This window comes from Pituophis catenifer, unplaced genomic scaffold (genome assembly GCF_029215685.1).
Source record: "Pituophis catenifer annectens isolate HBS135680 unplaced genomic scaffold, rPitCat1.0.hap2 SCAF_9, whole genome shotgun sequence".
NCBI classification, from domain to species: Eukaryota; Metazoa; Chordata; class Lepidosauria; order Squamata; family Colubridae; genus Pituophis; species Pituophis catenifer.
In genome coordinates this window covers 6,273,607-6,297,929 of record NW_027256889.1, presented here as the reverse complement: position 1 = coordinate 6,297,929, position 24,323 = coordinate 6,273,607, and the positions used below count along the sequence as shown (strand labels likewise).

The following is a 24,323-nucleotide window of genomic DNA, read 5'->3' as shown; positions in this document are numbered from 1 at the left end:
GCAATTAACATCCTAGGTGTCTGGACTCAGTGGGTTTGGAGGAATCGCTGTATTTTCAAAATATTTTTCCCGAGAAGCCCATTGGAAGTAATTCTTAGGAAGACTTTCCTGGTGACCACTAAACTTTCATGAACTTTCTTATCTGATTTGGTCCAGACACTTAGAAGCTGCTGGCATCTCTTTTATTATTGTTATTATTATTAATGGGAAGAGCTAAAACAACTTTGCTATTTTCAGACCTGACATCTGCCAAAAGATTTTGTGCACAGCCTTTTCTGACATTTGAGTAAAGGGCCATTATTCCTGGGAACTGAAAAGGGGAAGTAGTGGCCTTCTGGATTGCCCCACAGGGGAAATGCAGGTTGAGATGGGGCAACCAAGAATCCTTTTTATACAAAACAGGCAGTAATCCTCAATTGTTTGAAATGGTGTAGGGTTTCCTGCTTGAATAGTGGGGTTGGACTAGAAGAGTGGTCACCAACCGGTGGTCCGTGGACCACCGGTGGTCTGTAAGAAAAATTTGGTGGTCCGCAGAAAAATTATTTGCTTTTTTTAATATTGCACTACATCAGGCGTCCTCAAAGTACGCCCCTGGGCCGGATACATGCAATGAAGTTTGTGTTGCTGCAGAGAGTCTCCCCCTTCAGGGTCTTTTAGTGTGGGGCAGAGGGGGGCAAAAATTCCAACTTGGGATCTGCTTCGGCCTTTTGGTGCAGGGCTTTGGGCGAAGGCTGGAGAGAAGTACCGCTGGTGGCAAGGAGCCCGAGGGCCTTGTTCAAGTGGGACAGCAGATCACCTCTAGAATCTGGAAGAAGAACTTCCACACATGGATTTGGATCTACCGTATTTCCCCAAAAACACAGGTCTTATATTATTTTTTGCTCCAAAAGGCGCATTAGGGCTTATTTTCTGGTTAGGTCTTATTTTTAGGGAAATACGGTACTAAATGCACCCATCTGGCTGATAATCTTAACTGGGTCTTATTTTGGGAGTACGGTTTATATTACGAGCATCCTGAAAAATCATGCTAGGACTTATTTTCCAGTTGGGTCTTATTGGGCCTTTTTTTTTTTTTTAATTTGATTTATATGCCGCCCTTCTCCAAAGACTCAGGGCGGCTTACAATGTGCTCAGCAATAGCCTTCATCCTTTTGTATATTTATACAAAGTCAGCTTATTGCCCCCACAAACTGGGTCCTCATTTCACCTACCTTAGAAAGGATGGAAGGCTGAGTCAACCTTGAGCCTTGGCGAGATTCGAACCCTGCAGTAATTGCAGGCAGCTGGTCTTAATAACCAGCTTAATAACAGGGTGCCTTAAACCCCTGTACTACCAAGGCTCTCTTGGGGCCTTGGTGGCGCAGCAGACTAAAGCACTGTTAAGTAACACCAGCTGCCTGCAATTACTGCAAGTTCAAATCTCACCAAGCTCAAGGTTGACTCAGCCTTCCATCCTTTCAAGGTAGGTAAAATGAGGACCCGGATTGTGGGGGCAATAAACTGACTTTGTATAAAAAAGAACACCGGGGGGGGGTGGGGGGGAAAGCCCTACTAAGCAGGTATATACAAAAGTATGAAGGCTATTGCTTAACGCATTGTAAGCCGCCCTGAGTCTCCGGAGAAGGGCGACATATAAATCGAACCAATAAATCAATCAATCAATCAATCAATCAATCAATAAATAAATAAATTTTTGGGGAAACAGGGTAGTCTGAAAGCAACTTGAGACTTCTGTAATTTCATGGCATTGGCTGCAATGAACAAGTTAATTTATTTCTGGTTCGGTTGCACATCACCGAAACCGCAGCAAAGCTACTTTTCTGTTTAAGCGTGTTGTGCTGGTTCTGAGGAATTTCTGACTAGTCCAGCTTCTGTATTTGCAGGAGGTTTACCTCTTCTTTGGCTCTGGCCTGTGGGTTTTTCTGGGGGGGCGAGGGGGGCTGCAGAATGGGTGTGTGTCTGTGTGGGTGCAGATTTATTTTTTTTCTACTTCTCTTTCATTCCTAACTGAGCATAAAGAACTCAATTTAACACTAAAAGGAGAAAATCTGAGTTCAACTTCAACACCCACCCAAAATCCACTCAATCCAGATTCGGTCCTGCTAATGGACGTGACTCCTTTTCACAAAACGACATAAATGGATGCATTTGACATTTGGCTTTGAAGGACACCCCTTGCCCCAAGTCGCCAATGATACCGGTTGTCCTTGACTTACAACAGTTCATTCAGGGACCGTTCGAAGTTACGACGACCGCTGGAAAAAGTTGACGTGACCGTTTTTCCACACTTAACGACTGTTGCAACTTCCCCACGGTCGTGGGATCACAATGCAGATGCTCGGCAATGGATTCCTACTTATGACGGCTGCAGTATCCTGTGAATACCTTTTGCCGCCTTCTGTCGCAATGATTCACGTAACAGCATTGGCCAGAAAGGGTTTTTTTTATAAAACAAGTTTTTATTGGTTTTTTATCGTTTTTGAACAGAGTATTGGCCATATCTTATCTTATACAATTTATCAAATTCAAATACATTTTACTCAATTACAATTTTTGCCACAGTTTTCTTTTTTTCCCTTTTTTTTAATCATATCTCAATATTTCTTTGCTTACTTATATAAACAGCATCTTCATTCGCCCTCGAATTCTAACTTTCCTGCTTATTCATATTTATTTTTTAACCATTCATTCTTTATCTTAGTATATTTATATATGTTCGGGGTTGCCTTTCTTCCAATTCATCTTTTTTGTTATACAGCAATCTTTCTTCTCAATCCTGCCATCTCTTCTTTCCTTCTTACTTTCTTTTTCCCTCCTCTCCTGCTCCTCTCTACTTCCCCTTCCTTTCTCCTTCTCCTCCTTTCTTCTCCCCTGTCTAGCCCTCTCTCCTACGCTGATTTCCCCTCTCTTCCTTCCTCCCCTCTCTTCCATCCCTCTCTCTTCTCCCCTTCTCTTCCATCTCTCTACTCTCTACTCCTCTTTCATCTCTCTCTATTGCTGTATTCATTTTCAATTTAATATTTTCCACTATGGTGTCCAGGCAAACCCCATTTTTGGCAAGAAAGGTTGTAACATGGGGGGAAATTCACTTCACCACTGTCTCACTTAGCACCAGAAATGTTGGGCTCAATTATGGTTGTAGGACAAGGACTACCTGTATAAGGTTTTACCGTCTTGTGTGAATCCAGTTGCTTCATCTTACTTGAGAAAGGTAATTTAATAGATTTAGCAGATTAACAGAGTTGGAAGGGATCTTGCAGGTCATCGAGTCCAATCCCCTGCCCAAAAAGGAGACCTTACATCTGCCTCTACCTAGGATCACCCAACACAATGTCACTTATGAAATCTCCTGTTGGTTTAGACAGCTGGTCAGGTGGCTGCAACACAACCACCACAGACAACGTGCTGTGGTGTTTGCTAAGTCAAGTCGCTCTTTGGAAATATAGCACAAGAAGTCAAGCAAAGATCCTGGAGGCCAGCAGATTTTTGTGGCTTTTGCAGAACGTCCGCGACTTCTCAGGAAAATAAAAAAAAAAAACCTCAACCACGTGGACTGTCCTTTATTTATGTTCCGTATAAACCAACTTTGTTGGTTCAAGGGAGAGCAGCACAGCTGTTAGCAGAGGAGACCAGCCGCAGCTGAATAATCCTAGTTTCCTGTAAAAAGAAGTTCAACAAAAGAGAAGAGACGTGATTCCTATAGCTTCAAACAGGTAATTCTGGAGTCTTGACCCAGGATGTCCCATCTTCTTGTGATTGGGGTTGGGTTTATTGTAACACCAAAATAGTCCTGTCATGTCTGGATATTCGTTTCTGGATACTTTAGACCAGTGGTGAAATCCAAATTTTTTTACTACCGGTTCTGTGGGCATAACGTGGTGGGCATGGTGTGGCTTGGTGGGTGTGGCTTGGTGGGCATGGCAGGGGAAGGATACTGCAAAATCTCCATTCTCACTCCCCTCCAGGGGAAGGGTTTTGCAAAATCTCCATTCCCACCCCACTCTGGGGCCAGCCAGAGATGGTATTTGCCGGTTCTCCGAACTGCTCAAAATTTCCGCTGCCGGTTCTCCAGAACCTGTCAGAACCTGCTGGATTTCACCCCTGCTAAGTATGAGAAATGATCTTCCATTTAAAACTGGTTCAGTTCAGAAAGAAATTGAGATATTTCTAAATGCATTAAAGGAAATAGATTGGTTTGTTTCCAAGTAAATGCAACACGGGTTGGTTAAAGTTCACTTATCCTAGAAGGGGTGGAAATGTGTTGGAATTCCACCCTCTAATGATGGACCATGGGAATTGAAATCCAGCCAATTTGGGAACATCACATCAGGAAATCTTGGAGAAAACAGGATGCATTTTCTTTATATTACAGATAGTCCTCGACTTATGACCACAACGGAGTCCAACATTTCTGTTGCTAAGTGAAACACTTGTCATGTGAATGTTGTCCCATTTTACGTCCTTTCTTGCCACGGTTGTTAAGTGAATCACTCCAGTTGTTAAGTTTGTGACACGGTTGTTAAGTGAATCTGGCTTCCCCATTGACTTTGCTTGTCAGAAGGTCGCAAAAGGGGATGACATGACCCCCGGGACACTGCAACCGTCATAAATATGAATCAGTTGCCAAGCATTCAAATTTTGATTACATCACCGGAGGGCAGGGGTGGGCAATTGTGGCTCTTTGACAACCTGTGGACTTCAATTCCCAGAATTCCTGAGACAGCTGTCTCAGCTAGAGAATTTAGAAAATTTAGGAACAAATCCAGGGCTGTAAAGATAAACATATTCAATTGCCCAGACTAATATTTTTTTAGCATCTTTTAGCAATGTTGGCAAAGAAAAGGTATTGGATTACAGAAGTTTGCCTACTAAATACAATTACATTAGCACCCTTAAAATGTTCCAGGTTCTGGAGATTTCCAGAGTAGGTTGATTAAATAACATGAATTCTCTTGAGTTCAGAAAAGAGCTGCGGTGGTGCAGTGGTTAGAGCGCAGTACTGCAGGCTACTTCTGCTGACTGCCGGCTGCCTGCAATTTGGCAGTTCGAATCTCACCCGGCTCAAGGTTGACTCAGCCTTCCATCCTTCTGAGGTGGATAAAACGAGGGCCCAGATTGTTGGGGGCAATATGTAAACCGCTTAGAGAGGGCTGTAAAGCACTGTGAAGCGGTACATAAGTCTGAGTGCTATTGCTATTCTCCCTTTTTTCAGATTTTTTCATTTAATTTTTTTAGGTCACCTTCTCTGCAACGTCCCCTTTGCATCATGAATGCTAGCTCCTCTGCCTTGTGGCTTCCCAATGCATCCTTGCCATCACCCTTGGAAACCATCTCTGATTTAAATAGATACAGAGATGTTCTTAAAATCATCTTCTACACAGTTATTTTTCTCTTTGGTTCCTTCGGCAATGGAATTGTGATCTGCATCACCGGCCGCCAAGTCTCACGGACCATCAGCTGCGTCTGGTTCTTCAACCTAGCTCTGGCTGACTTCCTCTTCTCCGTGAGTCGTATAGCACCTCTTGTAGCGGTGAAGGAAGGTTGGGCCTTTGGGAGCTTTGCATGCAAAGCCAACGGCTTCATCAAGTACCTCAATATGTTCTGCAGCGAGTTTCTCTTAGCCTCAATCAGCATGGACCGGGCTGCTTGTATCGCCTACCCGTTATGGGCCAGAAAACACCGGAACATCTGCTTGGTATGGCTTGCAGCTGTCGGAGCTTGGCTCATGGCCATCGTCACAAGTATCCCTTTCTTCCTTTACCGTAAGGTGGACATCAAGAACAACCAAATCAAATGTTTGGTGATGCTAAAAGAAGAAGAACCAGGAATACGAGTGACCATCTACATGTTAAGGCTGATATGTGGGTTCTTGGCTCCCTTCACCATCATTGTGGTCTGTTACGGCATCATCATCGTAGTCCTGAGGAGACGTCAGACCTCTCTCCACTCAAAGAAGTCCTTCAAAGTCATCTTGGCCCTGGTAGTCACTTTCTTTGTCTGTTGGTTGCCCTATCACATCACCCAGCTCCTTAAATTGCTAGGAGCGAATGGCCCAACTTTCTCGTTTATTACTCTTGTTGCGGACTTCCTGGCCTACCTCAACAGTTGTGCAAATCCATTCCTTTACTTCTTCATGAGCGTGGACTTCCACAAAAAGTTGACCCTCTATAATATCATCAGGGCACTCAGGGGAATCTTACTGGAAGAAAACAGCACCCTAATTAGAAAATCCACCAGTAGCCATAAAGGTTCATTTTCTATGAGTGAGCAGGCAATATCCACAGAAATCTCTCAGTTGCCCTGTGGAAACTCAACCCTTCCAACGTGAAGTATCCCAGGACCAGTGAAATTTGAATTTGTGAGCTTCAGTTTTGTTTCTTTTCAGAGACCCAAGCCACAATTTTGAACGTGTTGAAGTTTTAAATGTTTGTAGGTGGAAAGGGCTGACAGAAAGCAGCCTGTTCCCCTCATAACAAGCTGTGAAATTGCTTTAATTGTTTTTCATTAGTTATACAGAGTATAGGAATTCTGGGCATCCATGTTACTCATATCTGAAGGTTGTTTTCTTTCAGACTCTTATTCATCAGGAACCTTATCATGGTCTATCTCCAATTTTAGCCAAATTACAAGCCATCATGGAACTTTGTTAAAATGATAGCTAAGAGACCCTCTGGATCTGCTTTTCTTGTTTTGAATAGAGCAGGGGTGCCAAATCTTGTCAACTTTAAGACTTACAGACTTCCACTCCCAGAATTCCCCAGCCAGTCATGCTGGCTGGGGAATTCTGGGAGTGGAAGTCCACAAGTCTTAAAGTTGACAAGGCTAGACACCCCGGAATACAGTATTTGCCTTTGGTCTGCAAATTTTGTGGATGCAAGATTATATTCAACTGTGCTATTTATTGTTGATAATTGTTAGAAAATAGGAAATTTGCTCCAGCAAGAATCTGGTGAGAAGCTTGGGCGTGCAGAAACTATTTCTGATTTTATGTGTGCTGGAATTGTTGGGTTGAGTGGCAGCCTCCTTGTTCTGCAGTAAATCTGTCATTTCCGCCCCCCTCCCTCTGGTGATTCTTAAGTGCATGTTGCAAAAGAGACTTAACCAACTGTTGTAAAATCCGTTGGTTAGATAACTCAATATCTGTCTCAGATTACTGTCAGAGTTCCACCGAAGCGCTCTTAAGGATTCTGCAATGAACTTTCTCAACTTTTGTAAGCTCAAAGGAATGCTCTTCGCCTTTGATTCAACTTTTCCAAGCTCAGTCTCACTTAGCAACAGAAATGTTGGGCTCAATTGTGGTCGTACGTTGAGGACTATATGTACCTGGAGGGGGCCGTCAGCTTTGACAGAACAGCACCATATCTCCCAATTCAGTATTATTCTCTCGGCTTGGTTGCTTGCTCTGTTTAGTTTGAAACGTGAATGTTTTTTAACTGTTACGCTGTGATTTACATTTTATATTTTTTGTACTACTCTGAGCTCTGTGGAGGATTACAGGTTTGTTACTCTTACAACTAGACAACCTGTGACTGGTTGTCTTATCATTTCAGAGATATTTTCCTTACCTAAAGAGAGAAATAGAATGAAAATATTATGGGCAAAAAAAAAGCAGGGAGAGCAGAAGTGACTTCTGGCATCCTGCTGGCTTCCCCAGTGACTTTCCTTGTAGGAAGCTGATAGGGAGCGTGGGAAATTATGATTGTGGCTTACCACAGTGGCACAGTGCAACAATTCTCAACCTTGTCTTCACCATGGACCCCCTTTAAATACCTTTTGTGGCCAAATGGGCTACCTTACAGAACGCATCTAAAATCTGGGACCCATGACTCCTGTGGGATTGAAATTTGGCAAGCTGTGGCTGCTTCTGTGCTCCATGATTCTCAAGCTGTGCTCCAAGGACTGCTGGGGAGGGGGCTGTGAGGTCATCTCAAGGTCCGTGAAGGCTTGATGAATTCTAGTGCTCTAAATCTTGAGTTAAATCTTGGGTGCTCATATCTAAATGGTTGTCCACTAGGACTCCAAGATCCCTCTCACAGTTACTACTATTGAGCAAGGTACCGCATATACGGTACCTGTGCATTTTGTTTTTCTTCCCTAAATGTAGAACCTTACTTTTTTTCACTGTTGAATTTCATTTTGTTAGATAGGGTCCAATGTTCAAGATCCTTCTGCACCTATCTTCTGGAGTGTTGGCTATTCCTACCAGCTTGGTGTCATCTGCAAATTAGCTGTGGCGCGCAGTTTATATTCGCTAGAAAGCAGGAAATCCTGCACAGCTATTTCCCCCCCTCACTGTACTACTTACCTTGTTAAGCCTTTATTCTCCGCATGAAGCGCACATTTGGTGCGCACTGCACATGCACACACAGCAAACCGGTGGCAATCCACAGAGGATTTCACCACTGAATGAAGGCTTCTTAAAACATTGTCTTTCTAGACAGGAATACACTGAGTCTGTTTTCACTTAAAGGATTTATACAATAAATATTCCATACATGGTTTTTTGTACATGGCTTCCCTTTTAACAGTGTTCCCAGGTTTTTAAAGAAAAGAACCAAAACACGTAATAAATATAAAGAGATCTATACAGCATGGGGGGGGAAGGAGGAGAAGTTCTCCCTTCTGATCGAGGAAAGTGGCACTTCTGATCAAAGTGTCCTACAGAAATCTCAAGAACATTTTCCATCAGCCGACTGACTTATGCCATTGCAAAAAAAAAAAAAAACACCTCCTCCGATTTCCAGACAAGTGTCGTGTTTTCTTTTGAGTTAAGGGCATCTTCCAGAGAAATTGTGAATCCTGAATTCTCTGGAATAAGATTGCTGTCTTTGATGCAACTGGCTGGAATCCATACTAACTTCCAGCTACCATTTCCAAGTCTTCCAACTTCCAAATGCCATTTGACGTTTTCTCCAGAAATAGTGTGATCGGAAATGTCTTCCGAGCGGGGTCCATAAAACATCCAATCCATCCATCATCTTCAAGTATCAACAGTTGCAACTCTGGGTACTGAACAAGCCCTATATGGAAGTTAGACTCCAACAAACATTAAAGCATCCAAGTTCGGCCACTGGATACCTTGGTGATCAGTTTTTCCCTTAGAAGGAGATACCCCAGTAAAACCTTTGGAGGAAACCTTCCCCAACTGAAGAGTCAAAGAGTCCATTTCATCTGAAAAAACCTGGTCAGTATCGAGTGTTTTCCTCGGCTGCCGTGACAATGGCATCCATCCAGATCCGCATAGCCTCTGGACTTGGTGCCACCATGCAGAAGAGGCGATCGTAAGTCTTGACGCAGAAGGTCAGTTTGGGGTTGGGACTCTACCAAAAGCAAAAAAGAGCAATGAATGGACGGATGAAAATAGTGTGCTGTATTCACACAGAGAACCTCTTAACCCACTTACTGAATTGATCGATACTCCTGTATTAGGGTGATTTTTTTTCTTTCTAGTGTTTTTCTCCACTTTTTCTCCCACATCATTGGGATGTAGTCCATTGGTTGCCATAGAAATTGACCGATTGATTTCTCACCCGAGCCTGACATAGTGGGCTGAGAGAGAGTGAGTGGTCCAAAGTGCCCCAGATGACTTTCATAACTAAGGCAAAACTATAACTCACTGTCTCCTGGTGATTGGTCCAAACTCACCCAGCCGGCTTTCATACCTAAGGTGGGACTAGAACTCACTGTCTCCTGGTGATTGGCTCAAACTCATCTAACCAGCTTTCATACTTAAGTGGGACTAGAACTCACTGTCTCCTGGTGACTGGTCCAAACTCACCTAATTAGCTTTCATACCTAAGGTGAGACTAGAACTCATTGTCTCCTGGTGACTGGTCCAAACTCACCTAACCAGCTTTCATACTTAAGGTGGGACTAGAACTCACTGTCTCCTGGTGATTGGCCCAAACTCACCTAACCAGCTTTCATACTTAAGGTGGGACTAGAACTCACTGTCTCCTGGTGATTGGCCTAAACTCACCTAACCAGCTTTCATACTTAAGGTGGGACTAGAACTCACTGTCTCCTGGTGATTGGCCTAAACTCACCTAACCAGCTTTCATACTTAAGGTGGGACTAGAACTCACTGTCTCCTGGTGATTGGCCTAAACTCACCTAACCAGCTTTCATACTTAAGGTGGGATTAGAACTCACTGTCTCCTGGTGATTGGCCCAAACTCACCTAACCAGCTTTCATACTTAAGGTGGGACTAGAACTCACTGTCTCCTGGTGATTGGCCTAAACTCACCTAACCAGCTTTCATACTTAAGGTGGGACTAGAACTCACTGTCTCCTGGTGATTGGTCCAAACTCACCTAACCAGCTTTCATACTTAAGGTGGGACTAGAACTCACTGTCTCCTGGTTTCCAGCCTGGTGCCTTCACCATTGTGTCAGGGTTCCTATGTTGACGTCTAAATTAACTCAATGTGCTGTCCTCATTGCTATAAGCAATGCACATAAGCAACAATAGAAAACCTAGATAAGATTTGGACAGCCACGCTGAATATGGTGTATCAATGGGACCATGAGATTTATAAATTATGCTTATAACACATGTTGAGTGAAGATCATTGTGTAAAAACATAAATACTGTATTATTTTAAAGAACGGTTTGTTTGTCCTTTGTTTATTTGACTTGTTTGCATGCAACTGCCTCATGACAGTTCGCAGCAAGCCCGAGAACAACTCTTAAAAAATAAATAAAACTGTTAGTGCAAAGGATAATAAAATAAACGTCGAAAAAGACCACAAAGCATTACAGCAATAAAATTTCAAGATAAAGGCCCATCACGGAAGACAGAAGCAAACGCAGCGCTGTTAAGCAATTAAAAACTGACAGTAATTAAAACGGGATTGTAAAGATGAAAAGCTAAAGACATTTTTTTAAAAAAATGTCTCGGGGCTTTTCTCAAACGGTGTCAGCGAAGAAGCCAAGATTATTGATTCTGGGAAGGGTAGGAAATGTGCGAAATGTGACAACTTTTCCAAAGAAATTCAGGGCAATGTGATCTTAAAGTAGTTTCATTATTCATTTGAACTACGATAGGAAAGTATTCAGAGGTGGTGGGAAACTTTGCAGGGAGAGCAATTTGCTTATGGAAAGGCCGACAGGCAGTTCTTGCCCTCTGCAATTAACATTCCCAGGCCAAATGTAAGGGGCAAAAAGCTTCTGTTGAATAAATAGTTCTGGATAAAATTTATTAGGTGTCAGATGGTTCGCAGGACACTGTTTTGACTAAGCCAGTTCAAACTTTGTGCCTCTATTCCCGGAAATTATTCGGTTTATACTAGTTATAGTCATACGCTATAGAAGATGTTGTCTGCCTAGGATTGTGACTTTGGGGGGGCAGGGGTTTGAAATATCTGAGGGGGAGGGACTTGCACACACAAACTTGGTTTGCTGTTCCAACTCAGCCTGGAGAAGCCTGCATGAAGTAAAGACGGTGTACATTTCTGGCTAGAAAGACCAAACATCACACCAAAACAGGGGGTGAAATGCTACTGGTTCAGGCCAGTTTGCCTGAACTGGTAGTAAAAAATGCTACCGGTTCCCCGAACCGGTAGTAAAAAAAGTTAAAAAAAAAATTTCCAAAGATCAGCTGAGCGACGCGCAATCGTCTGAGCTTTTTAATTTTTAATTTTTAAAGCATTTTTAACTACCGGTTCCAGAGAACCGCTAGTAAAAAAATGCTTAAAAAGTAAACATTTTAAGCCAAGCCACGCCCAACAAGCCATGCCACACAGTAGTGGGATTTAAAAACTTTTACTACCGGTTCTGTCGATGTGGCTTGGTGGGCATGGCAGGAGAAAGATACTGTAAAATCTCCATTTCCTCCCCACTCCAGGGCAAGGTTACTGCAAAATCCCCATTTCCTCCCAATCAGCTGGGACTCAGGAGACAGAGAATAGATAGGGGCAGGGCCAGCCAGAGGTGGTATTTACCGGTTCTCCGAACTACTCAAAATTTCCACTACCAGTTCTCCAAAACTGGTCAGAACCTGCTGAAACCAATCTTTGATGCCATGCCCACCAAGCCATGCCCAAAGAACCGGTAGTAAAAAAAATATGAATCCCACTACTGGGAGGGAGGCTTGGTCACTCAGCCCAAAATTCTAATGGCCTGAATCGGTTTGGATCCCATAGCTTCTCCCAGGTCTGCATGAATTAAAAAAAAGGGACTTTCAGCAAATCTCTACATTTGGTACCTTGAAAGCACTGCGGAGATGGTCACAGTAAACCTCTTCAATGGCCTGGAAATAGATCACACCCTTAAGCTTGGTCTCTTCTTTGTCTGGAGGGGGATTAACAAAAAAAAAAAAATCACAGGTCCATGTTAGCAAGTTGGGAAAGACAGAATTATTTGACAAAGTGGCAAAATGAGTGGGCCAACGAAATGCTGTGGATATAATTTACTTGGGCTTCAGTAAGGCATTTGATAAAGTAGACCACAACCTACTACTTGAGAAGACAGAAAAAAATGTATTTAGACAGCATCACCACTAGATGGATTTCTAACTGGCTGACCAACCACTCTCAATGTATAGTCCTTAATGGAACTGCATCTACATGGAAGAGAATATGGGGTCTTAAGCCCAGAACTCTTCAATATCTTCATCAATGATACAGAAAACGAAGGAAGGCCCAATGGATACAATGAGCTACCAACCTGCCTTCCATTGAGGACCTGTATATTGCACGAGTCAAAAAGAGGACTGTGAAAATATCTACAGACCCCTCGCATCCTGGACATAAATTGTTTCAACTTCTATAGGTTGAAGTGAAGTGGTATGCAGTGCACCAAAACAACTAGACACGAGGACAGTTTTTTCCCCAATGCCATCACTCTGCTAAACAACTAATTCCCACAACACTGTCAAATAATTTACTAAGACTGTATTACTATTATTATTCTCTTCCTTATTAGTATCTATCTCTTCCCACTTATTACTATAACCATGTTTCTTGTATCTTTCAATTTATATTGCTTTTATTTGTTTCCTTGTATGATTTGATAGCTTATTAGTAACCTTGACTATCACTAAGTGTTGTATCTTTTTATTCTTGATGAATGTATTTTATTCTCTTTATGTACACTGAGAGCATATACACCTAAGACAAATTCCTTGTGTGTCCAATCACACTTGGCCAATAAAGAATTCTATTCTATTCTATTCTATTCTATTCTATTCTATTCTATTCTATTCTATTCTATTCTATTCTATTCTATTCTATTCTATTCTATTCTATTCCAATTCAATTCAATTCTACTCTACTCTACTCTACTCTACTCTACTCTACTCTACTCTACTCTACTCTACTCTACTCTACTCTATTCTATTCTATTCTATTCTATGAGAAATGCCTGGATTCATTGCTCTAATCAGTGGTTATATTCACCCAGTAAATTTAAACAGTTCAATTGAAGACCTACTGGCCACATTCACGCCATTCTCCATCCCCCAGATGAACCTGTTAACGCATCCTTTCTCCTGGTCCCTTAGATAGGCAGTGCATGCCAATGGAATGCACTGAAGCTAAGACCAAGTCTTCTCCATCAGCAGCAGAGAGTGAAGAATTAACTACCTGTCTCTATTCTCTCTCTCCCTCTCTCTCTCACCTGTGTAATACGCCAAGACGCGCTTCTGGCGATCAAAAGTGAACCAACGTTTCTTCCAAGTCTTGATCCTCCCGCCCATCTTGACCAGGTAACCCTTGCAAGATTTGCTGGTCACCCTCACGTGCTGGCAGGTCTCGACGCTATGCCCCGACGCCTCCAGATGTTTGCGCAGATCAAAGGCAGCTGGTTTAGGTTCCCGGATCTCCATGGAGTTGTGGATCTGTAGGGCAATGAGAAGGCAAGGCTTAAAAACCAGACAGATGTCGGCCCAAGGAAGCTCTGTGCTGTGGTTTGTTTTCCTCATTTGGAGGAAAGAGATTTTGTGCAAATTCAGCATTCGCGCAATGCTGGGTCATGTTGGAACTGATGGTTCCCTTCCTGTAACCTAAGCAACTGTTCTAAAGATGGATCTTCCATGGACCTCCCAGTATATCTTAGCAAGTGACCAGAAAATAAGCTTCTAAGCTTTCTGACTTCTTCTAACCTCGTGATGGCGAACCTATGGCATGCGTGCCAGAAGTGGCACGCAGAGTCCTCTCTGTGGGCACGTGCGCCATTGCCAGCTGCTCTTCTAATTTCTGGCACGCACATGCACACCGGTCAGCTGGTTTTCGTGGGTGCCGGAGCACCGGAGAACAGCCTGAAAACGCCCAAAAAATGCCCAAAAAATAGGCCATTTTTCGGGCCGTTTTTGGCCCGAAAAATGGCCTGAAAACAGCCCAAAAAACACCCCAAAAAGGCCAAAAAACAGGCATGTGCGCACCAGCCAGCTGATCTTCAGGTTTCCAGTGCTCTTGCTCACGCACATGCACGCATATGAACCAGGGGTGAAATCCAGCAGGTTCTGACAGGTTCTGGAGAACCGGTAGCAGACATTTTGAGCAGTTCAGAGAACCGGCCAATACCACCTCTGGCTGGCCCCAGAGTGGGGTGGGAATGGAGATTTTGCGGTATCCTTCCCCTGCCATGCCCATCAAGCCACGCCCACCAAGCCACACCCACAGAACCAGTAGTAAAAAAATTTGGATTTCACCATTGACATGGTGGCATGTTCCTGTTTGGGTACTCAGTGCCGAAAAGATCTGCCATCGCTGTTCTAACTGGTATCTTCACTATTTAGATCAGGGGTATCTACCACCCTTGGTACTGAACTTTAAGACCTGTAGACTCCAACTCCCATGCTGGCTGGGGAATTCTGGGAGTTGGAGTCCACAGGTCTTAAAGTTGCACACCCCTGATTTAGTTCATCAAATCACTGTCCTTAAGATGAAGATGAAGTTTTCACCTCTAATGAAAACACTGAGATTAAAATGAATTCTAAATCTGGAATACATGCTCACCCACATGCTACGCCTGAACAAATAACGACATTATTATAGCCCAATATGATTCGCACTGCATGTCAAGACAATGTCTGGATTCCTCTCTAACCAGACAAACTTCCCAACCTCATTTTAACCTAGCCTAAGATGCTAAGAAAATTCTCCCGACCCAAACCTTTGGCATTTTCTAGAGATTCCCTTTCCATCTCAGCTCAAACTCTGACCTCCCAAAGATTGAAAAAAGATTGGCAAAGCATATTATATTCTTGGGTTCTTCTAGATAAAGACGGAGATCTCCTTACCATGTTCGAAGGGGACAATTCAATGCGTTTCACTTCCTCAGCTATCTTCTTAGCTTCCTGAAACGAAAGACGGTTGAAGGCGGTTTGCGTGTGGTAAGAACAGGGGACAGGCAGTACCATCCCAGCCGCTGCAGACATATCACCCGCTCAAAAAACCAAAAACCCCAAGGATACACAAGAAAGACCACAAGCTCTTTCTCTTCCTCCTAGACCAACTCTGGATATTTTTACCCAGCGTGCAGGAAGAGCCGTCAAAAAGCTGACAGGGTGAAATCTGCAACTTCCTCATTCGCAAAATCACGTGAGAAGCAGATGAGAGAAGCAGGGTTACTCGGGTTTAGATCAAAAGTCACAGCAATGAGTCAGAAATGGTTTGATATATGATAATTTCCTGATTGAAACTTTAGGGTGATTAGAATGATTTATTTATTTTATTTATTTATTGGTTCGATTTTATATGCCGCCCTTCTCCGGAGACTCAGGGCGGCTTACAATGGGTTAAGCAATAGCCTTCATACTTCTGTATATACCTGCTTAGTAGGGCTTTCGGGGGGCCCCTAAGCGGTGTTCTTTTTTATACAAAGTCAGCTTATTGCCCCCACAATCCGGGTCCTCATTTTACCTACCTTTGAAAGGATGGAAGGCTGAGTCAACCTTGAGGATCCCAACCCTGTTAGACTTTCGTAAAGCCCTAAAAAAACTGGCTATGTTCTCATGCCCGGGATGCTGAATATGTTAAGGGCCCCGTTTCTTGGCTGTATTGCTAACTGGTCAAGTATCTTGATCTTCAAGGGGCTCCCCTTGAAGAGCACTCGGAGGCTCCAACTGGTCCAGAATGCGGCCGCGCGGGTGGTTATGGGCGCAACCCGCTGTGCCCGTGTGACACCCCTCCTGCGCGAGCTGCACTGGCTTCCGGTGGTCTTCCGGGTGCGATTCAAGGTGTTGGTTACCACCTTTAAAGCGCTCCATGGCACAGGACCCGGGTACCTTCAAGACCGTCTTCTGCCACCAATAGCCTCCCACCGACCAGTCCGTTCCCACAGAGAGGGTCTCCTCAGGGTGCCATCAGCCAAGTTATGTCGGCTGGCGACACCCAGGGGGAGGGCCTTCTCTGTGGGAGCCCCAGCCCTGTGGAATGAACTGCCCCCGGAAATGCGCAAGATCTCTGACCTCCGGGTGTTCCGCTGCGCTTTGAAGACCTTGTTGTTCCGCCAGGCAGGGCTGTCAATATAATAATTTTAAATTGGGGTATTTTAAATTTTAGAGTTTTTAAAGCAGCCAAATCTATTTAATTATTTTAATTTTTAATTGTTGTGTGTTGTTGTGTCTTGTGTTTTAAACTGGCTGTACACCGCCCTGAGTCCTTCGGGAGAAGGGCGGTATAGAAATAAAATTATTATTATTATTATTATTATTATTATTATTATTATTATTATTATTATTATTATTATTATTATTATGTATATTTTTTTTAATCTGGATGTTTTTAGTGTTTTTAATTGTAATGCATTGTCTGGATTGTAAAATGCCCAGAGTCAAGGACTGAGATGAGCAGCTATAGAAATTGAATGAATGAATGAATTGAACGTCCCAAAGGTGCTTTTCAAAAGGCAACTGGACTTTCTTGGTTTTGACCTGGATGATTGAGAATTTCCATGGATGGATGGCAAAAATTTGACTATGGTCCAGAAGTTGCGTCTGCTCACTCATCCTCTTACCCTTTCTTGCAGCAATCTTTCTCGTTCAGCCATGGCTTCCCGCACCCGGCGTTCCATCTCTGCCAGTTTGGTGACACAGTTTTCAAGGCTGTCGGCAGAAATACCCAGTTAATGCCAATCAGTCCTGATGTACGGCCATGCCAACGGAAAAGAAACAGGCCCTCTATAGGAAATCTTTGACTCATCAAGCCATATCATTTTAAGATAGGAAGTGACCTTGGAAATTAATCCATCGTGGGGTCACTAGGTGGAAGAATTATGCACCTGTGGCATCCGTGAGAACTGTCTGAAAGTTGAGTCATGACAACTGGACTTGCCTTCTTGTTAGTTTGAGATCTTTCGCTGCCCATCCAAGCAACTTCTTCTGACTGAACAAGTTGGTTAGAAGAATCTGAGTAGGCAGAGAGTCATTGGAATGTGCCAAATCCTAAAATTCTAGGGGGATTCCCGCACCAGCTGCTTGGATGGGCAGCAAAACATCTCAAACCAACAAGAAAATAAGTCCAGCTGCCATGGCTCAACTTCCAGACATTTCTACCTGGATGACTGAGAATCTTCACTGACACCCCTCAGAGTTGATCATCTGGACTCTGCCTAAATACCTCTAGTCCTAGACTAGAACTAGAGCGAGTTAGTTAAAGTCAGGGGTAGGATTGAAAAATTTCAGCAGCCGGTTCGCTGCCTGGTCGCTGGGTGAACATGGCCATGGGGGCATGGCCTACTCGGCCTCCTGCAATGGGGGGTTGGGAAGGGTGGGGGGGCATTTTTCCCCTCCCCAGGCTCCGGAGGCTTTCCTGGAGCCTCCAGGAGGGCAAAAATGGCCTCCTCTGGGCTCCTGAGGCCCTCTGGAGGCCAGAAACAACCCCAATTCTGGTACTTCAGGTAGGCCTGTTTTTCACCCTCCCAGAGCCTCCGCATGTGCCCTGAATTTACCTGGCATCCAAAACGTGCCGCGTGGAGACTCCTGGGAGGGGCAGGGCGGGGTGGGCGGGGTCAGCCAGCCCTTGGAACAACCGGTTCAGCGAATCAAATTAAAATTAACATCTGGTTCGCCTGAACTGGTCCGAACCGGTTGAATCCCACCCCCGGTTAAAGTCAAAGTGAGCAAATAGCATTTGAGGAGGGTGAGAGGAAAGGCGATACTTCTTTTTCCAATAGGGCTTGCCCTAGTCTTATCGGTCTTACACCCTGAACTTAATCTCATCATACGTAGCAACATGGATTCCTTTCAAGGAACATGGATTCCTTGGAAGCTGTGGATAGAATGACATTTGGGGGAGGGCCAATTTAGTTTGACTGGAGAAGACTGCAAAGAACGAAGTTAAGCAGCTCTTTGGTGAAGCAGGCTGAAATGTAAAGAAGGAAGACATCAGTGGGATGAGAATGGGATCATGTGCTGACCTGTAAGCTCCTTGAGAGGTTCCTCCCACCTGCCTGGTAGTTGCCTGGCCACCCAGCAGCTGGTAAAGGGGTTTGTTGTAACGTGAGAACTGGAGGTTTGGACTTCCCAGATAATGACCGTTGCTTCCGTTGGAGAGTTGAGCCACCAGAAGGCTGGGATCCAAAGCACCTGGAAGACACAAGTAGATGCAAAGTCAAGACAGCATCAGCACCAGAGGTGGGGTTCAGCAGGTTCTGACCAGTTCTGGAGAACCGGTAGCGGAAATTTTGAGTAGTTCGGAGAACCGGTAGTAAAAATTCAGACTGGCCCCGCCCCCATCCATTCTCTGTCTCCCAATACCAGCTGATCAGGAGGAAATTGAGATTTTACAGTATCCTTCCCCTGTCACGCCCATCAAGCCACGCCCATCAAGCCATGCCATGCCACACCCACCAAGCCACACCCACAGAACCGGTTGTAAAAAATTTTGAAAGTCACCACTGATCAGCACCCTCAGAAGACATCTTAAAATCAACTTCCTTTTGGTCCAGTTGCTGCTTACGTTAAGCTTATGATTGCATAACTGTCCTACTGACCTTGTTAGGACTGTATTTGAGTAGTCAAACATCTTTGCCTGCCAAAACTCTCATTCGGTGTTGACAATCAGTGAAGGAAGAATATTTAACACCACAAAGAATTTTGTGGCACCTCGCTCAATATTGATGCTTGTATGGAACCAATTGCATCATGCAATTTTTCCCTAGTCTTTCTTTCTTTCTTTCTTTCTTTCTTTCTTTCTTTCTTTCTTTCTTTCTTTCTTTCTTTCTTTCTTTCTTCCTTCCTTCCTTCCTTCCTTCCTTCCTTCCTTCCTTCCTTCCTTCCTTCCTTCCTTCCTTTCTCTTTCTCTTTTTCTTTCTTCTCACTCTCTCTCTCAGCGGTGAAATCCAATTTTTTTTTACTACCGGTTCTGTGGGTGTGGCTTGGTGGGCGTGGCAGGGGAAGGATACTGCAAAATCTCCATTCCCACCCCACTCCAGGGGAAGGATATTGCAAAATCTCCATTCCTACCCTACTCTGGGGCCAGCCAGGGGTGGTATTTGCCAGTTCTCCAAACTACTCAAAATTTCCACTACCGGTTTTCCAAACTACTCAAAATTTCCGCTACGGGTTCTCCAGAATCTGTCAGAACCTGCTGGATTTCACCCCTACTCTTGTGTTCTCTCTCTGTCTCTCTCTCTCTCTTTTTTCCCCTCTCCCTCTCCCTCCCTCTCTCTCTCTCCCTCCCTCCCTCCCCCTTGGAATTCCAGACCAAGAAATCAAATTGAACAATTGAACAATTTCTCCTGTAAAAAGTCAAGAGATCTTGAGAAACTTAGTGAAAACCATGTGAGTTTTCCACCATTCTTCTTTATTAAGAAAATGTCTTATTTTTCATTTTGGTGGCCGGAGAGTGTTCTACTGATACACGTTGTTCCCATATGGTCCACCCACCCCAGCCCACCCGCTGAACCCATACCATGCATTGAAATGGGACGTTGAGGAGAGCGGGCCGGGAGACGATCCCTACTCCTGCGAGGTAGACTGGCGGTCCGTTGCAGTCCAATCGAACCCTGAGAAGGGAAAGCGAAGAATATAAAGGGAGTCTCCTTCAGCAGCAGTTTGGATGAGTAACCAGGCCTTCCCAGGATGCAATTTGTTTCTGCATCCTTTGTGGTTCTTTGAGCTTGTCTCGATCTGTTCCTGAACTCCCTGATTAGTTGAATTCTGGGTGCATCTCATGGAAACAGAATCCTGATCTGCTTCAAAATGCTAGCTTGGATCACACATCTACTTCACCCAGGTCAGCTAATTAGGATGATCTGCAATGCTATGTTGGGTTGTTGGCTGGGGAATTCTGGGAGTTGAAGTCCATAGATCCAGAGGTGGGATTGAAAAAATTCAGCAACCGGTTCGCTGCCTGGTTGCTGGCTGGGCATGGCCATGGGGGTGTGGCCTACTCGGCCTCCTGCACCACAGGGGGGGGTCGTTTTCACCCTCCCCAGGCTCCGGAGGCTTTCCTCAAGCCTCCAAGATGACAAAAACAGCCTCCCCCGGGCACTGGAGGCCCTCCGGAGGCCGGAAATGTGCCCGTTTCTGGACTTCTGGTACTTCCAGTAGGCCCGTTTTTCACCCTCCCCAGGCTCCGGAGGCTTTCCTGGAGCCTCCAGGAGGGCAAAAACGGCCTCCCTCGGGGCAGGGCGTGGTGGGCAGAGTCAGCCAGTCCTTGGAACAACCGGTTCGGCGAACCAGATTAAAATTAACATCCGGTTCAGCCGATCTGGCCCGAACCGGCTGAATCCCACCCCTGCATATATCTTAAAGTTGCCAAGGTTAAGAAACAGTATTCTATAGAAATTATTACTCTGTCCCTTTAAGACTCCTTTTTCCTTATGAACAGTAAAGCAATGCAACTTTAGTCTTTAGTCATGCTAAAACTTTTGGGGATTTCTTTGTTAATCTTATTCTTCCTGTTTAGGGTCTTTGGTCAGGAAGTGTTAATCATTTTTAAGATCACTGTGCTGAGTTTACATGTTACTTTTTTCAGCTGTTTGGCAGTAAAAAATTTTTTAAAAGATTTGGGGAGGACAGAGGCAGAATGTTCATTGAAGAACATTCACATCCCTTAAAAATTATTTTTAACGGTAACCCAAATCAATGTAGGATTGTTTCCATTGTTTTTGGTAGCCGACGTCAGCAGCTGGAATGGAAACCTCAAAATAGAAAATTCTTCTTTATATTCTATTATTAGATATTGTAAATATTTTCTTCTGAAATATGCCCAGCAAATGTGGGTAATTTAAGGTCAATTCAAGCTTTTCCCAAAGCCTAAGAATTGTCCTGAATAGCAAAAATCCATTAAAAGTTACCAGAGATAACAAAAAATCTATTTTAACCTTGGTCAAATAAACCAACCTTATATTCTTTTACTTTTAACAAAGATCAAGATTGTTAAAAAGTAAAAGGAAGGAATACTGTTATTGTATGTTTATTGTACTTCCTTGTGTGGGGTATAGAATAATTGGTCCCATTACTCACATGGACCAAAAAGACTCTGACATTGCTACTTTTGATATTAATTCTTTAACCAAAACTTTTGTAACACAGGTAGTCCTTGGCTTACAACAATTCACTTAGTGACTGTTCAAAGTTACAACGGCACTGAAAAAAATGACTTGGCTGTTTTTCACTTTCGACCATTGCAGCATCCCCATGGCCACGTGATCAGAATTCAAACATTTGGCAATGGACTCATATTTATGACGATTGCAGTGTCCTGGGGTCATGTGATCAATTTTTGCGACCTTCTGACGAGCAAAGTCAATAGAGAAGCCACATTCACTTAACAACCAGGTTACTAATTTAACAACTGCAGTGATTCACTTAATAACTGTGGCAAGAAAGGTCATAAAATGGATCAAAACTCGTGAAACCACTGTCTTGCTTAACAACATAAATTTGGGGCTCAATTGTAGTTGTAAGTTGAGGACTAGCTGTACCAGAGCTTATTGAAGCTCTTTTGAGAGGGGAAAAGGGTCTCTCTTGAAAACCAACATAGAAATCAGCAACAAACAGACAAATAAATGTTGATTAGGTAACTTGTCTCAAGATATAATGAGAGAAAAAAGACAATACCAATCTTCAGCTTCTAAAAAACTTTAGCACATGTAAAAAGAACTTCTGCGGTGGCCTAGAGGTGGAGCTCTTGCCTCACAATCAGGAGGTTGTGAGTTTGATCCTAGGTAGAGGCAGATGTAGGGTTTCCTGCTAGGGCAAGGGGTTGGACTAGATGACCTGCGAGGTCCCTTTCAACTCTGTTAATCTGTTAAAAAGATGGCAGTGAAAATTAACCCAGGCCAAAGAGACAGAACACACCTTGACAGAACTGCAGACAGAGAAGACACAGGAGGACGAGTCCGACTGGTCAGAACCCAAGACAATGACCTTCCGATCCGTTTTTTGGGTAAAAGTCAGCTGCAGGGAGAGAGAGACACATATCGATGTGAGCATCATCACTGCTGGAAGAAGGGTGGGGATGGAAGGGAGAGGGCCTGCTTTTCCAAACATGAAATGCCAAATCCAAGAAAACCCTTCAGATGTTGTTGAACTACTGCAACGCTCTCTACATGGGGCTCCCCTTGAAGAGCACCCGGTGGCTCCAGCTGGTCCAGAACGCAGCAGCGCGGGTAGTGACGGGAGCAGCATGGCGCTCCCATGTAACACCACTCCTGCGTGAGCTGCACTGGCTCCCGGTGGTCTTCCGGGTGCGCTTCAAGGTGTTGGTTATCACCTTTAAAGCGCTCCATGGCATAGGGCCTAGCTATCTTCGAGATCGCCTGCTGCCACCGACGGCCTCCCATCTACCTGTGCGCTCCCACAGAGAGGGCCTCCTCGGGGTGCCATCAGCCAAACAATGCAGGCTGGTGACCCCCAAGGAGAGGGCCTTCTCTGTGGGGGCACCTACCCTCTGGAATCAATTGCCCCCAGAGATAAGGAGAATCCAAGACCTCAGTGCCTTCCGCCATGCCCTTAAAACCTTCCTTTTCCAGCAAGCCGGGCTGGCCTAATTTTTTTAGTGTTTTTAATTGTTTTGTTTATCGTTTTTAATTAATGGGGCCAAATTTATATATATTTTTAATTGTATTTTAATATTTGTACTTGATGTTTTTACTTGGCTGTTCACCGCCCTGAGTCCTCAGGGAGAAGGGCGGTATACAAATTCAAAATAAAATAAATAAAATAAATAAAAAATAAACTTCAACCCTGGAACATCTGGAGGTCCCCGTAATCCCCATTCTCTGGACTAGAACCAAACGAACATCAGAAGGGACTTAAAGACCGAATTTGCACACTCTGTTAAGGGAGGCGAAAAAGGGGACTGGATTCCTCATATTGCGGGATTCCAGCCCTCGTGTCGGCACATCCTGTGAACAGTGTCATAACTTAGATTGGGGGGGGGGTGTCATGTGATCACTTTTCGCGACCTTCTGACAAGTGAAGTCAATGGGGGAAGCTAGATTCACTTAACAACCGGGTTACTTACTTATCAACAGCACTGAACAACTGAGGCAAGAAAGGTTGTAAAATGGGGCAACATTCACTTAACAACAGAAATTTGGGGCTCACTTATGGTCATAAGTCGAGGATTACATGTAAAAAAATAAAATAAAATAAAATAAAACTAATCTGTGGTGAAGTCACTTGACCGAGTTTCTCCGACCGCTATGTTTCAAAGCCCCCCACAAAAGTTGCGCCTGTTAAATTTTCTATCTGCTTTGATTCATTAAAGCCATGAAAAAGGGGAGCAGGGTAGCTGTCTTCATCCTGGCATAACCTAATGTGCAGAGTCCACAATGTCCTTCTGAATGTGGAATGCAGCCTTGGATGCCCTCAAGAACAGGGAGATAGAAAAGTACTGCAAAGTCCTAGAGAGGCTTACCTGGGTCACGCCCTCCTTATTTTCCGACAGGTCCTCCCCGTTCGCTGAATACTCCTGGCTCATATCCATGAGGCGACTTTTCTCCTAAATGCAGACAAGCAACGAGTCATTCTTCGAGATCGGGAAGACATTTCACAATGTTTGGAGAAGTTTCTGCTGAAGCACATCTCAGCCTGCCCTATCAGCTGCACTGTGCTGCCTCCTGATGTCAAGACTTAAAGCAGTGTTTTTGGCAACTTGAAGATGGGTAGATTTCAACCTGAAGATGTATGGACTTCAACTCCCAGAATTCCAGAGTGTGGACTTCCAACTCCAAGTTCCCAGCTGACTGGGAAATTCTGGGAGTTGGAAGCCCACACATTGGAATTCTGGGTGTTGAAGTCCACACATCTTCAGGTTGAAGTCTATTATTTATTTATTTATTTAATTGAATTTCTATACTGCCCTTCTCCCGAAGGACTCAGGGCGGTGTACAGCCAAAAATAAAACCATGACAATATAAAAAT

General features: G+C 44.1%; 2 protein-coding genes across 3 annotated transcripts in view; one reads left to right on the top strand and one right to left on the bottom strand.

The window, feature by feature from the left end:
* Positions 1-5,266: 5,266 nt before the first annotated feature.
* Positions 5,267-6,328, top strand: LOC139321313 (formyl peptide receptor 2-like). Its single transcript, XM_070949984.1, has one exon. It carries the CDS (start codon positions 5,267-5,269, stop codon positions 6,326-6,328), a length of 1,062 nt encoding a protein of 353 aa, XP_070806085.1.
* Positions 6,329-8,478: 2,150 nt separating this feature from the next.
* The window catches only part of PHLDB3 (pleckstrin homology like domain family B member 3), a 44,564-nt gene continuing 28,719 nt past the window's right edge, over positions 8,479-24,323 (bottom strand). For both annotated transcript variants that reach the window (XM_070949828.1, XM_070949829.1), the window contains exons 8-16: positions 23,818-23,901; positions 22,254-22,352; positions 19,858-19,951; positions 18,362-18,530; positions 16,961-17,048; positions 15,243-15,299; positions 13,619-13,838; positions 12,207-12,292; positions 8,479-9,320 (exon numbers count right to left, since the gene is read on the bottom strand). In XM_070949828.1, coding sequence (XP_070805929.1) covers positions 9,186-9,320; positions 12,207-12,292; positions 13,619-13,838; positions 15,243-15,299; positions 16,961-17,048; positions 18,362-18,530; positions 19,858-19,951; positions 22,254-22,352; positions 23,818-23,901 — 1,032 coding nt within the window. In that variant the 3' untranslated portion in view covers positions 8,479-9,185. The remainder of the gene's footprint in view (positions 9,321-12,206; positions 12,293-13,618; positions 13,839-15,242; positions 15,300-16,960; positions 17,049-18,361; positions 18,531-19,857; positions 19,952-22,253; positions 22,353-23,817; positions 23,902-24,323) is intronic.

What these genes read in the sequence shown, in the direction of transcription:
- LOC139321313 (XM_070949984.1), top strand. Translation starts at nt 5,267, where the DNA reads ATGAATGCTAGCTCCTCTGCCTTGTGGCTTCCCAATGCATCCTTGCCA.